General features: G+C 29.8%; 1 protein-coding gene across 1 annotated transcript; it reads left to right on the plus strand.

Annotated features, from left to right (window-relative positions):
• The first annotated feature begins 2,199 nt into the window (after nt 1–2,199).
• LOC133179451 (tenascin-like) lies at nt 2,200–11,946 on the plus strand. Its single transcript, XM_061314207.1, has 19 exons — nt 2,200–2,306; nt 2,441–2,507; nt 5,134–5,156; nt 5,393–5,450; nt 5,755–5,774; nt 6,079–6,130; nt 6,363–6,385; nt 6,848–6,899; nt 7,156–7,175; nt 7,535–7,586; nt 7,704–7,720; nt 8,453–8,513; nt 8,662–8,684; nt 9,939–9,990; nt 10,271–10,311; nt 10,699–10,750; nt 11,285–11,316; nt 11,410–11,467; nt 11,776–11,946. The coding sequence occupies exons 3-19, from the start codon at nt 5,154–5,156 to the stop codon at nt 11,778–11,780; spliced, it is 621 nt and encodes a 206-aa protein (XP_061170191.1). The 5' UTR covers nt 2,200–2,306; nt 2,441–2,507; nt 5,134–5,153; the 3' UTR covers nt 11,781–11,946.
• The last annotated feature ends 1,978 nt before the right edge of the window (nt 11,947–13,924 follow it).

Genomic DNA, 13,924 nt, shown 5'->3' on the forward strand with positions numbered 1-13,924 from the left:
AGTTTTCAAAGTTTCACTTTAAACTTAAGAGCATTAAGGGTGATTTAAAAACATGCGATGATACCGAGGAAAATCGGTATTTAAAAAAACAAACAAGTGTTAATTAGACAATACATTAAACGTGTCAATGATCAAATGATACATTGCATAAGTTCTCTGAGCACACTATTTGCGCAGATAACAGCTATAAAGTATCATAAAAGTTTTCATTTATTCATTCTGGTGAGATCAGCTTTAAGGTAAAGTTGGTTTTCAGTTCTTGTAATCAGAAATATCTTTTCACTAATTAATTTGTCCTGAACTATACTCTTTGTAAGACCGGAACTCTTGCGCACATAAGGAAACTAAACTGTTTAGTAAATACATATGATAGATATTATTTGTATTCTATTTTTATAACTAAAGGTGTAAATAAGAATCTTACGGGGAATTGCGGGAAAAATATTCGAAAAATTGCCCGATTTATATAATATTTTGCTAAGGATATGACGATAATTTTCCTATTTGAAATAAAGGGCATAGTAGCTTTATTCAAAGTGTGTTCTTTTCATTCCCCGTCAGTAACATTTCTGACAACTAGAATGTGATTTCAAAAAATTCAAAACACCATTACAACTTCAATAAAACTTAAAATGATGAATACAAGGCATATGTATCTGTCGACGGATACATTCTTTCGCTGTGTACATTAAAAATGATTGAAGGCCTATGTTCTTTGAGGAAAAAAACCCATTGCTGCGGCCTACAGAGCCTCAGGTGTTATTACAATAGTTGCTCTTGGATTATCGATTTACTATGATAATAATAGTACTACATAATTGTGTAAATAATTTTTATGAAGATCATTTTCCTTGTAGCTGGCAAATATATATTCGAGTACAGTAGCTATATACATATGCAAATAGGCGAACATGATGTTATACGAGCTATAAAGATTTTTGCGTATCTGCAATGGGTAAATGACAAATGTATCTTGCCTAGATGAATATTGTTTATCATTTGTATACAGATAATAGCAACTTAGAACTAGAGCTATAATTATTTGAAGCCTCCAAACACAAGTCTTTTACTGATATAAATCCAAAAGCACCCACTTAATTACTTCACGGGGCGACAAATCTATGTACATATTTTTTTATTTAAGGGAGTCGACTGGGGTTTTATTGTGTGAAAACTACAATAGAAAAAACTTTTTAATTTTATATCATATGTTTCTTACTTTAACTTCAATATACATGCCAAGTTTCGTGAAAATCTACCGCCTGGTTATGTTTTAGGGACAATCTCAAAATACAGGTACATTTACTATAAGATTATATAGGAAAATACCATTTTTTGCACTTCGGAGCAAATTATACAAATGCTTTTATAGACTTCTGCTCAAATTATATTTTTTGATGGTTAACACTATATTGTACATTTTGTGCAAGAAAGACGGAATTCTACCGTCTGGTTTCCAGAGGGGGCATCTCAAATATCAAAATTCATTATATTTTCCTGTTTTATGGAGTACAACGAAACATGACAGATACCACAGATTTACATAGAAAATGATAAAATAATTGTTAGATTCTCTATTTCCTACGTTTAAAACTTCAAGAGCATATATTTTATACTTTTTATTTTATGGCATAACTAATGACCCCTCTTAAAGAACTTAAAGGTTATTCATAACGTTCAAAAACACACCATTACGACGTCTATCTACCCATCATTTAAAAAATCGTTTTAAAAATCAGTTATTTAAAAACGTAATTAGATTTTTGACCTAAGATTTCCTAAATTTGTTAATTTTGATAAATTATGTAAAAATAGTTGCTTTAAAAGAGTAAATACGCTTTATTTTACCATGCTGTGCAAAGTATTGCGCAATGAAAATCCCACTCGGTCCCCTTAATACAAAATATATAGTTTAAGCATAAAAAATTATATTCATTATTTCTTTAATTTTTTTTATTCTTTAAGAGAAATTCATGCATGCATGTACACTCAATTCGACGAAAACAAGAGAAAAGGAAATAAATGACTGGAAAAATGGTCTAACATTTTCTGGTTTGTTCAGAAAAAACTTAGGGAAATCATAATGTACAATGTAATAAGAAAATTTTTTAAAATTTGATTTGCAATATGTCGATTTGTACATTTTTTTCATTTTTTTTTTCTATTTCTTTTTTAGGGCGAAAATGTTGTCGATTTACTTGGGTGTATTGATTGTACTGGGAGCCAGTGTCAGCGCGCAATTCGAAAACTTTGACAACTTTAACAATTTTAATAATTTTAACAACTTTAACCGAAGATGCACATCAGTAAGTATTCCTCATGTTTAATTGATTTCAATCACACTCATATTCAGACAAATATTTTAAAACTAAGTTATCATTATATATGCATTTCATTTTTCCCTCTAATTGACAAGCCTATGAAATTTTTAATTGCTTAGTTACCAAGAGGAGATACTTGTCCAGTATATCAGGTCTGTCTGGCAGGAAGATGTCAGAATGCTCGAGGTATATATATGTGAAATTTTTCTCACCATTGATTTTTTGATCTGTTTTAGGAATGAAGGTGATAGAGTTTATAAATATCACTTAATTATTAGTATTGGTTTGTTTGACTCTCTGAAATACAAAACTTATGTTTTTATAGGATCATTTATATTTTACTTTATTTGCATTGCATTTATTTGGGATAATTAAATATCAGTAATGTTAAGATGAGAGTACGTAAAACATCTGGGTGAATTAAAAAAAAATGACCAAATGCATATTTATCAACCCACACTAAAAATACAGGCAATAAAAATAAATTTCTAAGTCTCAGCATATGTCTTAAGATAGCGTCTAAATACCTGCCAAATATCTCGTTGATATCTCAATTAACAAAAAAGTTTTGCCCAAATATGATGCTAAAATTGTCAGGAGTGCAACACCTTTTTGTGACATTTTGAAATTTCAATATTTTTTGGAGATCTGTGAAATAAAAAACAATGCTTCGTGTTGAAAATAAAGACTTTCCTGATAATATTCAAAGTATTGAGGTTTAAATGTGGACTGTCATAACTTTTGTTTAATCAAGTTGTGGTCATGACTGATGTTTAAAAAAATATTACATCATGTCAGGAGTGCAACAAAAAAAATGTAGTGTTGCCAAAAAACATCAATTGTAAAATTCTGATAGAAAATTAAGACAAAAAAGAATTTTGGAAGTGTAAAATAATAACTGATATACATTTTAAAACTTAAAAATGTTATATAAATCACAAGCAGCATTAATGAGAGTCAAGTACATGTGCATACCCAAAAATGTCAGGAGTGCAACATTTGATGTTTTGCTCCCAAGCATGAAAACACTATTGTCATTATATAATCTTCTGATTTTTATTTTGGAAAATAAAGACACAAAGAACATTTTTACCAAATAGATTTATCAATTACAGGATCTGTCTGTGCTTCAGATCCATATTTCTTTGGTCAGGAATGCAACACATTTCTTTAAAGATTCAAGTTGTGTGTCGAAAAGACTTCTATTCATGCTTAGAGGTATTCATTAATTAATAGTGATCTTTTTGTATAATTTAATGCTAAATTATTGATAGTTTTATTATTAAAATCCTTCCTTTTTCAATTTTATCAATTCGGATGTGTTTTTATCTTTTTTGTGATTTTTTTAATGAACGTTAAAAATAAACACACTAAAACATTGTCATTAAATTCAAGTAATTCCTCCTCAACTTCACTGAAACAACAGAACAAGTTCTTATGTAATTTTCACTTCATAATTCTACTTTAAAGGCCCCAATGCTTTTGGTCAGGAGTGCAACAAATATGTTAGAATTATAAATCATCCACTAAGAATAAAAATAAAGAAAAAATGATGCGTAGAATTTTTCTGGTGGGTTACTATGTTTGTCCTCTAAAGGAAAATATGCTTTAAAATATATTTTATCTTCTAAATATACATCTAAGCTAGTTTTTTGGCATAAAATAGGGTATAATTCCAGATAAAATGCGAATTTTAAATACTATCATCTGTTTTAATTATGAAGTATTGGACTATAAGTATTGCACAATTTCATTACCACTTGATGTTGCCAACACTTTATGAATTTTTGTGTTCTATGGTTTTAATTTTAAACTTTACTGCAGTCAGGAGTACAACAAAACTGCATGCTTTATAATTACTGATGCTTTTTAACTACCTTTACTAAAAAATAAGTTGAAAAAAATGCTTGATACTATTTGATGTTCAAAACACTATGTCTATCAACAAATTAGAGAAATTTTACAATCAATTCAGGGAATAGTTTTCATCATTTCACATATATTTTGAATAAAATTTATATATATTACACTTTGCAAATAATCATGTTTTAAGGTCTTCAAAATATGAAAAACCTGCTGTAAACGATGAAAAATATCAACACGACAAATTGATTTACAAAGTAAGAATGGGTTATTGTGTGTTATAATTTTTAAAACAATGTTAAATAAAATACATATCAGATGTCAGGAGTGCAACACAATAATGTAACATAGGGTCACTTCAAAATCTAGTATTTTTTGTAAGAGAACTCGTATGTAACAATTCTTTTTTGGCTTAGATTTAAAGAATTGACTTGAATGGACAAAAAAGTGAATTTTGGAGAATTTTATTGCTTCATATTTTTTTCATATTAAAACTTTTCAAACCAGAATTGAAAAAAATAATGTAAAATAACAATCAAAAAGCCAATTTTTTGTCACATGTAAAAGAGAAGATACTCATTCAAGGTCTAGATTTAATCATTTATACCCCTTTTACCATTTTGAAGCATAAAAAAACTATAATTTCTTGTGATATGTATTTTAGAAAGTCTTTTAAGGTGTAATGATATTTTATTTTTTCAAAAGAAATTTTACTCATAAAAATTCTGAAACTTTTTAAACCAATTGTCTATTCTATTGCCACTTCAGGATTTTAAACTAGAATGCATTTGCAATATGATGATATAAGTGAAAAATATGTTATAAGTAGTTGAATTTTGCCAAAAAAATTCAGTTTGGTGGTCATTTTTTTTTAATTCACCCATCTCTAGTATTCTGTTGTCCCCGTTTGTTGTGTCTTTTTAATTAGTATAGTTCTTTTTTGTTTCAGGAAACTTTGAGAGATGCTCCATGGTAAAAAAAAAAATGAAAACAAAATTTCTTTGAATAACTGTTACACATTCTTACAACAAAAACATCACTAAAAATTTATCTAAATACTTTCTTAGGATTTATATATATCAACAAATTGTGCATAATTTGAAATTACGTTCAAAATTAAACTGACACATGCTTAATAAATGATTTCTTATGACTTACATGAAATACATTCTGAGACAACAAAACATATGAATAATTTTCTTTTTCAGGGTGGGACATGCGAAAATTCTTTTACACACACCTGCAGAAAAGGGTATTGTGTACCAAGTGTGTAAAATATATTTTTTTCTAATTTCCTACATATTTTCAAAAATTAATAAACATGGATCGCACGTATCAAAACGAATGAAATATTCTGTGAATTGGCTTTATTGCCTTTAAATGTATATTATCCAAAAGAGTTTAAGAATTTTGCGTAAATATATTTATTGGTATGATAAGATGGAACAAATATTACATTGTTTAAGCAATATTAATTTCTAACTTCATTTTATTTGGATGTAAAATGTACCTGATAAGTTACAATAATGATCTTATGATAAAGTAAAACAAATGTGATTCCATATTACAGCTTTGGGAACCTGTAGATTTGTGAGTATACACAAACAAATTTAATTAATTTAATCACATTTTCCCCATCTAATATTTATGTTATTCATTTTTTAAGGTTATTTCAACGAAAAAAATATCCAAATACATGTAATTTACATTTAAATTACATATAATTTTGAAAAATCAAACCAAATATTGAACCCTGTTTCATTTTCGCATACGATAGGAATAAGATAATTTGAATTCTTTTAGGAATGGAAAAAAATTCAAAATTTCTTTATTTGTTAAAAATTTTTCCAACAAAAACACAATTAAATACTATATTCTTTGCATAATTTTGAAGGACCACGACTGTGGAATTCGACAAAGGTGTAATATGGGGACATGTGTAGCAGGTATGTACAATGTACTATAAGTTGTATAATCTTTATGTATAATGTACACAGACCTTTATTATGTTTTGGAAATTGTAAAAAGTAAATGTTATTAATTGAAAACAAAGCTTTTTTGAAATTACAGTTTATTCAAAATTAATACCAAGACGAATGTAAATCAACAGATTTATTTGAAATTTACTCTAAATTATGTGTTGGCAGTACGAATGGAGAGTTGTCATTCTTTTTTCAGATACCACTAGAGAATGCCGATCAGTAAGTAAAAAAGAATTTGAAGCTGCGATCAGGAATAAAAGATATGCAATTGTTTATTCACTCTCGAAGTCTACACGTAGTATCGAAAGAAGGATTATTAAATAAAATGCAAAACTATGCAAATCTTTTCAATGTAAGTCTAACATCTATTAAGGAATTGAACGTTTCAAAATCTTTGTACTATTATATTCATTTCAAGACCCGATGCTATAGTAAACAGAATTAATGTACCCTTCAAAGACAATGTTGACAATTATATTCAAATTAAATATATAATGAAATCGGTTAACTTTTACATATCTTAAAAACACTTTGTAGCATCATTAGTCATAGTAAAAAGGTATAATGATATGTACACTTACAGCAAGTGATGATTATATTAATTGTATTAAGTTAACATGTTTAACCATGCATGCTGTATTTGCCTACAAATAATAAATTAACAGTTCCTTCTGATTACAGGAAAGAGATTGCGGATTTGGGTCACGGTGTGTTGGCGGCAGGTGCTATTCAGGTAAAAATAAATTATCGTGCGCACAATTCCCAAAACACCCTAATGCAAACACTCTCCTATATGAAAGGAACACAACCTGATTGATTTTGTACGAAGATATCCTAAAGACTTGTAAATGTTTTGGTCTATGATTAGTAAATGATTTCATATTAAAGATCAACACAAATCTCTATTTACTCTGAAATTATACTTCGTTTTAGTTCAACGTGAAAAGTATGGAAGGTGTTTCACAGATTTATTTTTTTTTTCATTTCAGATTCAACACAATGCATGAGAGTAGGTTGAAATATGTGTTACATACATATGTTTTTTGCTAGGCATTGTCAAACATTTTCACCTAATTCAAGTTCATCCTGGCGAAGTCGTTCAGTTTATTGATATCATTAGGGCGGAATGTCTTTAGCCTGTGCATCCAGAATTTTCTTTGCCTTTTCTCTGAGCATCTGTCCATTTTGCATCGTGTTTAATGACCACGCGTGTCCCCCCATTTGTGACCTTCAATGCTAAAATGTACCCCAACTCGTTCTTTGAGTTTTCACGTAAATATGGTAGACAATTAAGAAATCAGGAATAATTACTGAGATTGCTTATTTAGTTGTTGAATAAAAAAAAAAACTATGTTTTTTGTATTAAAGGACATTGATTGTGGACCAAATCAAAGATGTCGAGGTGGAACTTGTCTCGCAGGTTAGGAATAAGAAACGTGTTACATTTTACTTCTTGTATATACTGGGAATAAACGGCAAATTGAATTTTTGTGAAATCGAAGAAGATGCAATTATCCATTTTGATTCTCTTTTTCAGACACACTTTGCAATAGGGTAAGTATAAAATAGATACATCAGAATTTTATACTTTATATCCCTTGATATTCATCTAGCAGTTTTTGCTTTATAGCTTTATTCTTCTTCGAAAAATAAAATAATATGAATATTGCTTTGTTGTCGGCATGGATTTGGCTATACTGTTTTGTTTTCTTGATGCATATTTAAAAAATATCTTTTAAATAGTTTCGGAAAATAGATAGGTTAAGCGTTAATAAACCAAAAAAAATTGTTAAAAAGACTTTCCGATAATCATCCTCTTTTAGATTGAGAAGAACCGTCTCCGTGTTCTGAAAGTTTTCAGAGGATTTTTTTAAACTACATGAGCGTATTTGCTGTCAATGTTTCATAATCACCTAAAAGCACTTCAAATATCCAATTCTTCAGTATCAAAATGTACATTAAAATCCATGAATATTATATTTATAAAAAAAAATGAGAGAGAGAGAGAGAGCACGTCTTGACAGCTTGTTTGCTAGCAAAAAGTAAGGACATTTATTAATAGTGACTACAAGTGGGTCTTCATTCTGCAGAATTATTTTCATTACTTCCCATTGAATAAAAATGATATTTTTAAAGGGATAACTTTCACAGTGAAATCTAGTCTGTAATATATGTAAAACATTTGAATTCTTTTTCTTTAAAAACTTGATTTCAATTAAATTGGATTAATTTAGCCAGTAATCAATAGTAACAGTAAAAAAATCACTATATCTTGTTTAAATACAGGACAATGACTGTGGATTTGGTCAAGTTTGTCGATTCGGCACCTGTATGGAATCAAACTTAGGTAACTTAAGATTGTTTGCAATTTGAGTACCAGTAAATAAAAAAAGAGCGTTTTAAAAATCGAAATTTAAACATAATTGCCGATCAAATGATACATTGAATAAATATGAAATTAGAAATAATTTTGTGAATGTGTTATATTCTTTCAGGAAGTTCGAGGCGATGCAGGATGGTAAGAAAAGAAGAAAAAAAATGTTCAACATTAATAGCATAATGATCAATCTAATCATTGACATCGAAGGTTCAAAACCAAAAGGTGGAGATAACGAACAGTGATCGATCTAAAAAAAAAATATATGTACAAACAATACAAACACGGACCAGTGGAAATTTCAGACGTGGGATCAGGTGCCTAGGAGGAGTACACATCTCCTGTCGACTGGTCACATCCGCCGTGAGCCCTACATGTATGTATTGATCAGGTAATGATTAATCGTTTTACATTTATATCGGGGTCTCACTACACACATAACGTGCCTAAAAATACGTATCAAATATGTCTTCAACAACATATACTTTCATTCAAAAATAAATCTCTGTTCCAAAAAAAAAATCATATTCGACTAAATAAGTATTTGAATGAAAACATCAACAACACATCCATACTATATTCCAGTAAACTCGAAATAAAAGACACTACAGACTCTTTCATATCTGTTTCATATTTGGATGCTTTACTGGCTGTAGATGAAAAGGGCCCATTAACAATTAAATTGTATAGCAAACGAGATTACTTCAATTTTTCCATCGCCAACTTTCCTTTTTTAGTGTTAATATTCCGCTGTCACCTGAATGTGGTGTTTATGTCTCCCACCTTATTCGAAACTCAAGAGCAAGCTCTGAGTACGATCAATTTTTGAACCGAGTCAGGCTACTGACACATATGAGTTTATGTTATATGGATTTCAACAACCTCGTTTAAACTCAGCATTTCGTAAATTTTATTGATGTTATAATGAACTTGTTAGCAAATACGTATAACTTCTCACTGGGTCGTGTTTTGACTGGCGTAGTTCATACCAATTGTAAGGCCCTTGCTTTTATACTAAATTTGATTATGAAAAATTCCGTCTACCTGATCAATACATAGGACTCACGTGGATGTGATCGGTCGACGGGGGATGCTTACTCCTCCTGAGCTTCTGATCCCAACTCTGGAATTCCAGGGAGTCCGTGTTTTATGTCCTGTTCACGGATGTGTATTGTATAGTCTTTTCTTTTAGATCAATCACTGTTAGTTATTTTCACCTTTTTCATTATCGGCGAGTTTATTGGAACTACACTGTGCATGATATTTTAGATAGCATTCCACACAGTGTCATTGCTTATGTGAATATATCAAAACCCATAGTTTATTTTTAATCTGTTTGTACTTGCAATGCTGTTATTTCCTTTTACTAAAATATAAACGTCTTTATAATTGTAGGACAGAGAATGCGAGTTGTACGAACGATGCCGTAATGGATATTGTGTTCAAGGTATGGAGTAATATGATAACTTAATATAATGTCTGGAATAAAAAAAAAATAATGAAAAGACTATGTTGTTAATCTGAAAATAGCTCCACAATATCAGCGTAACGTTCACTTACACCCCATCCCCCCCCCCCCCCCCAAAAAAAAATACAAATCACTAACGAAAGCGAAAAAGGTGGATAATTCCCATGTTAAACTTGCGTCGAAATATTTCTCATGTTTTTACAGTAAACTCTTCTCTGTCTGAAACAAGATTTTTATAGTCTTTGTTTTTCTCCTTCAGGTCAGGGCCAGGGTTCCTCTTACTGTAATCCTTACAGAGGTGTAAGTCTTGTTTAATTTATTCCTAATGTCAAACATCTTCCTGTAAGCTTTACAGAGATGTTAGTCTTGTTCAGTTAGTATTATATGTCAAACCTGAAATCATAAAGGCTAAATAATATTGAGAAAATAATTGTTTGCAGTTTATTTTTCTATAGAACAGTGAAATATGAATTTCGTCTATTTTATTTAAATGACTATTTTTAATTAAGCTCAGAAATTTCTTTTGTCTTTCATTGCCAATTTTTATCCATACAAAGAAATTTGAATGCTTTAAATAAATAATGAAAATCACATTCAAATACATGTATTATTGATATAATTTTTGTGTTGATATAAAATGGTAGTGATGACGGTGCAGGTATATATAAATACATTTCTATGCTTTAGATTAACTGTGAAAGAGGATACCGGTGTCTAAACTCTCAGTGTGTTCCTATGGGTAAGTTATTCCAAATGTTAAGATTTCTTTCAAATGCACTGATATAAGTAATAATAATAAACAATCAATTTTAAGTTTTGTGAAGAAAGATTAAATTAATTTTAATTTTTTTTTAAAAATTTTGTACCTAAAGACACGTGTTGCAATATTTCTTAATATGCATATTTTAACAAATAAAAACATCGGTTATATATATATTTTCCCTATACCACAGGAACCCGAGGTATCATTAGAATTTATAATATCAGTTGAAGGATCTTTGAAATTTTCACTTTTAAGTGCGCAAACATTCGGATTCCTGTCTAATTCATATCAAATTCGCCCACATTCCTTTGACCTTATGTCCTATTGTGCATCTTTATATATTAAAATATACATGTATATCATAAATCTTTCCCACTCTAGTACAGAAATATTTGTCCACGGGAATTGCAACAATGAATGAAAATTTCTGTTTCATTACAAGATTGGATAATTCAATATGAGCGACCAAAACTATAAACTTAAATTAATTATTAAACTATCTCTTTTCAGGTACAGAAAATTACCAGGAGTTTTGTCGAAGCGTAAGATAACAATGTTTTTTTATATTCATTTCTTTTATAACTAATTAATGAGGATTTTCGTAAAATTGCTGATGATGTAATGTGTATTATTAGAGCCCACAATGCCAAGCTGGCTACCGCTGTGTGAGAGGGCGCTGCATACCAAGACGCCGTAAGTTATATTGCATGAAATGAAATATGAAAAAAGGGTTATATGATTTTTCTTTAAAAAGTGTCTCATACATACAGTTTTCCAGATGTGAGAAATAAAATAAATAATTTCGATTCATTGCAGATTGTTTAACATTGAGCATTACTATATGTCATGTCATTTTATGTTTTGTCATGTTATATCATGTCATATACATGTATCATATCATATCTTATACATGTATCATATTATATATCATACATGTATTATATTATATATCATACATGTATATAAATATTAATCCGCAATTATATCATAAATTATTGCAGTTTAATAACTGAAGAATGGTAGTCACAAGAAAGAAAGGCTACAGGAACAGACACAGGTTGAGGATAAACCGAAAGACATGTACGAACATTTTTTCCTTGAGAAGAAAGAAAGACAATAGCTGTGGAAGCATAATTCTGAATAAATAGAATAAAATTAAAATGATGAAATAATATTTTTCTGTTTATTGTTATTCTGAGAAAAAATGTTCAAAGCAAATTCGAATATGGCAACTACATGCATGCATTAAACATATACAGGTACATGTACCAGTATTTCACGTAATTACATGTACATGTATAACAAAGGAATTAATAAAATATATCAGTCAGCATATTTGGCGAGATTTATGTGCCACAATTGTCCTAATAAAAAATATACTCCCTCTGGGTAACCACAGTAGGGGTTCACTTTAAAATGTTATCTGGTAAAAAATAATACTGCAAATTTCAATGGCCTGAATCTTGAGAAATTGTAATACTTGGTGAAGAATGCAACACTTTAGATGGAAATTAACGGCTGTGTTGGAAATTAACGGCTGTGCTGAGTATACATTATTCATTTCCCAGTCCAAGCATCAATAAGCCATGTCCCAAATAATATACATGTAAGTATTTTCCAGTCACATGATCCTCCCTTTATATAAACACCTGAGATTTAAAAACATACAAAGTTTTTACAGAAAAAAATCCATCCATTTAAATTTGTACAACTCTTATGCGTCCAAAACTTTTCAGAACTTTAAAATTTTGGACACTTTGAATCTAGCTTTTAAATTAAGAAATTTAAAAAAAAAATTGTAAATTCCATTGTTTGAGGGTGTGCCGAAAGCACCCTCCCCTAAAATCTCCAAAAATTAGGTAACATGTAGATACATATTTAAAGGAAAATTTGTCATTATATTACAATGAGCAGGTTAAAATAATTTTGGAAATTGAAATAGATAAATTTATAGTACACAACATTTGGACCTGGATTTTACTTTTCAAGCAACCAATATTATTGGAAAAATGATTTTCTTAATCATACATTTCAACAATACAGATCCGCCATCAGTTTTTGATACCACAAATTCTACAGACAATAACCTACTTAAGAAGTCGATTTACTTGTGTCAGTAATTCTTTTAACCTCGGAAAATGAAGAAATACATGTGAAACTCTTTGACCTTAAACTTAGAGTTTGACATACATTTTGAAAAACTTGAACCTTGGCCACTGAACAGTTGGTGCAAGGGCTTTCGTATTTAACAAGGGTACTTCGTTTGCCAAGACTTTTCCTTAGGTACCAACTGTTCTGACTATTTTTCCTTGACCCTGGAGTTTAATTTACTTTTGAAAAAGAAATAATTTTGGCCATAACTTTAGAACGATGGGTACTAGAGCTTTCATATTTCACGTGTGTATTCCATGTGATATGGCTTTCCCTCGGGTTACAACAGTACAACAAATCTTTTGGTGCTAGTTTTTTATACCTCACATTTTTATTCCTTGTACAATACCATCCCTTGGGTACCAACAATTTTGACCTTAACCTTTGCGTTTGTCCTACTTTTGAAAAATCTTGACTTTTGTTATAACTTTGGAACGGCTACGGTTTTCATATCTCACAAATGTATCCTTGTGACAAGACCTTCCCTTGGGTATCATTTATTTTGATCCTTTTACCTATAACCTGGAGTTTGGCCTACTTTTTGAAAAACTTTAATCTTGAGCATATGTTTTTAATACTTGTAGTTGATGCTAAGGCTTTTATATAAGGCTTTTATATATAAAAGGATGTATTCCTTGTGACAAGATGATTCTTTTGTTAACATTATTTTTGATCTCTTGACCTTGGAGATTGACTTGCATTTGAGAAACTTTACCTTTGCTGTGAGCTGCCATACGGGGGAATCATTGTTTCACAAACACATCTTGTATTTATAGATTAATTGTAAACGTAAAGAATTATAAATCTTTGTTCCAAGGCGTTTCAAGACGACGTTATTCCCATATTTTCTTTGGTGTAATTCAAGTTGACAAACCTGTGGTTGCTTTTACGATTCTAACATTCTCTGATTTGACCGAAAAAAAATCACACGGAAAACAGATTTAACTCCTGCATTTATTTTAAGAAAAGTAAGAAAAAACTCCCGCTCTCTATATACAA

This window comes from Saccostrea echinata, unplaced genomic scaffold, assembly GCF_033153115.1.
Source record: "Saccostrea echinata isolate AGI-Se365-2 ecotype Australia unplaced genomic scaffold, CSIRO_AGI_Sech_v1 ptg000004l, whole genome shotgun sequence".
NCBI classification, from domain to species: domain Eukaryota; kingdom Metazoa; phylum Mollusca; class Bivalvia; order Ostreida; family Ostreidae; genus Saccostrea; species Saccostrea echinata.

Coding starts and splice junctions, on each gene's coding strand:
- LOC133179451 (XM_061314207.1), top strand. Junction 6,386..6,847: donor CCACTAGAGAATGCCGATCA/GTAAGTAAAAAA, acceptor TTCTGATTACAG/GAAAGAGATTGCGGATTTGG. Junction 11,317..11,409: donor ACCAGGAGTTTTGTCGAAGC/GTAAGATAACAA, acceptor GTGTATTATTAG/AGCCCACAATGCCAAGCTGG.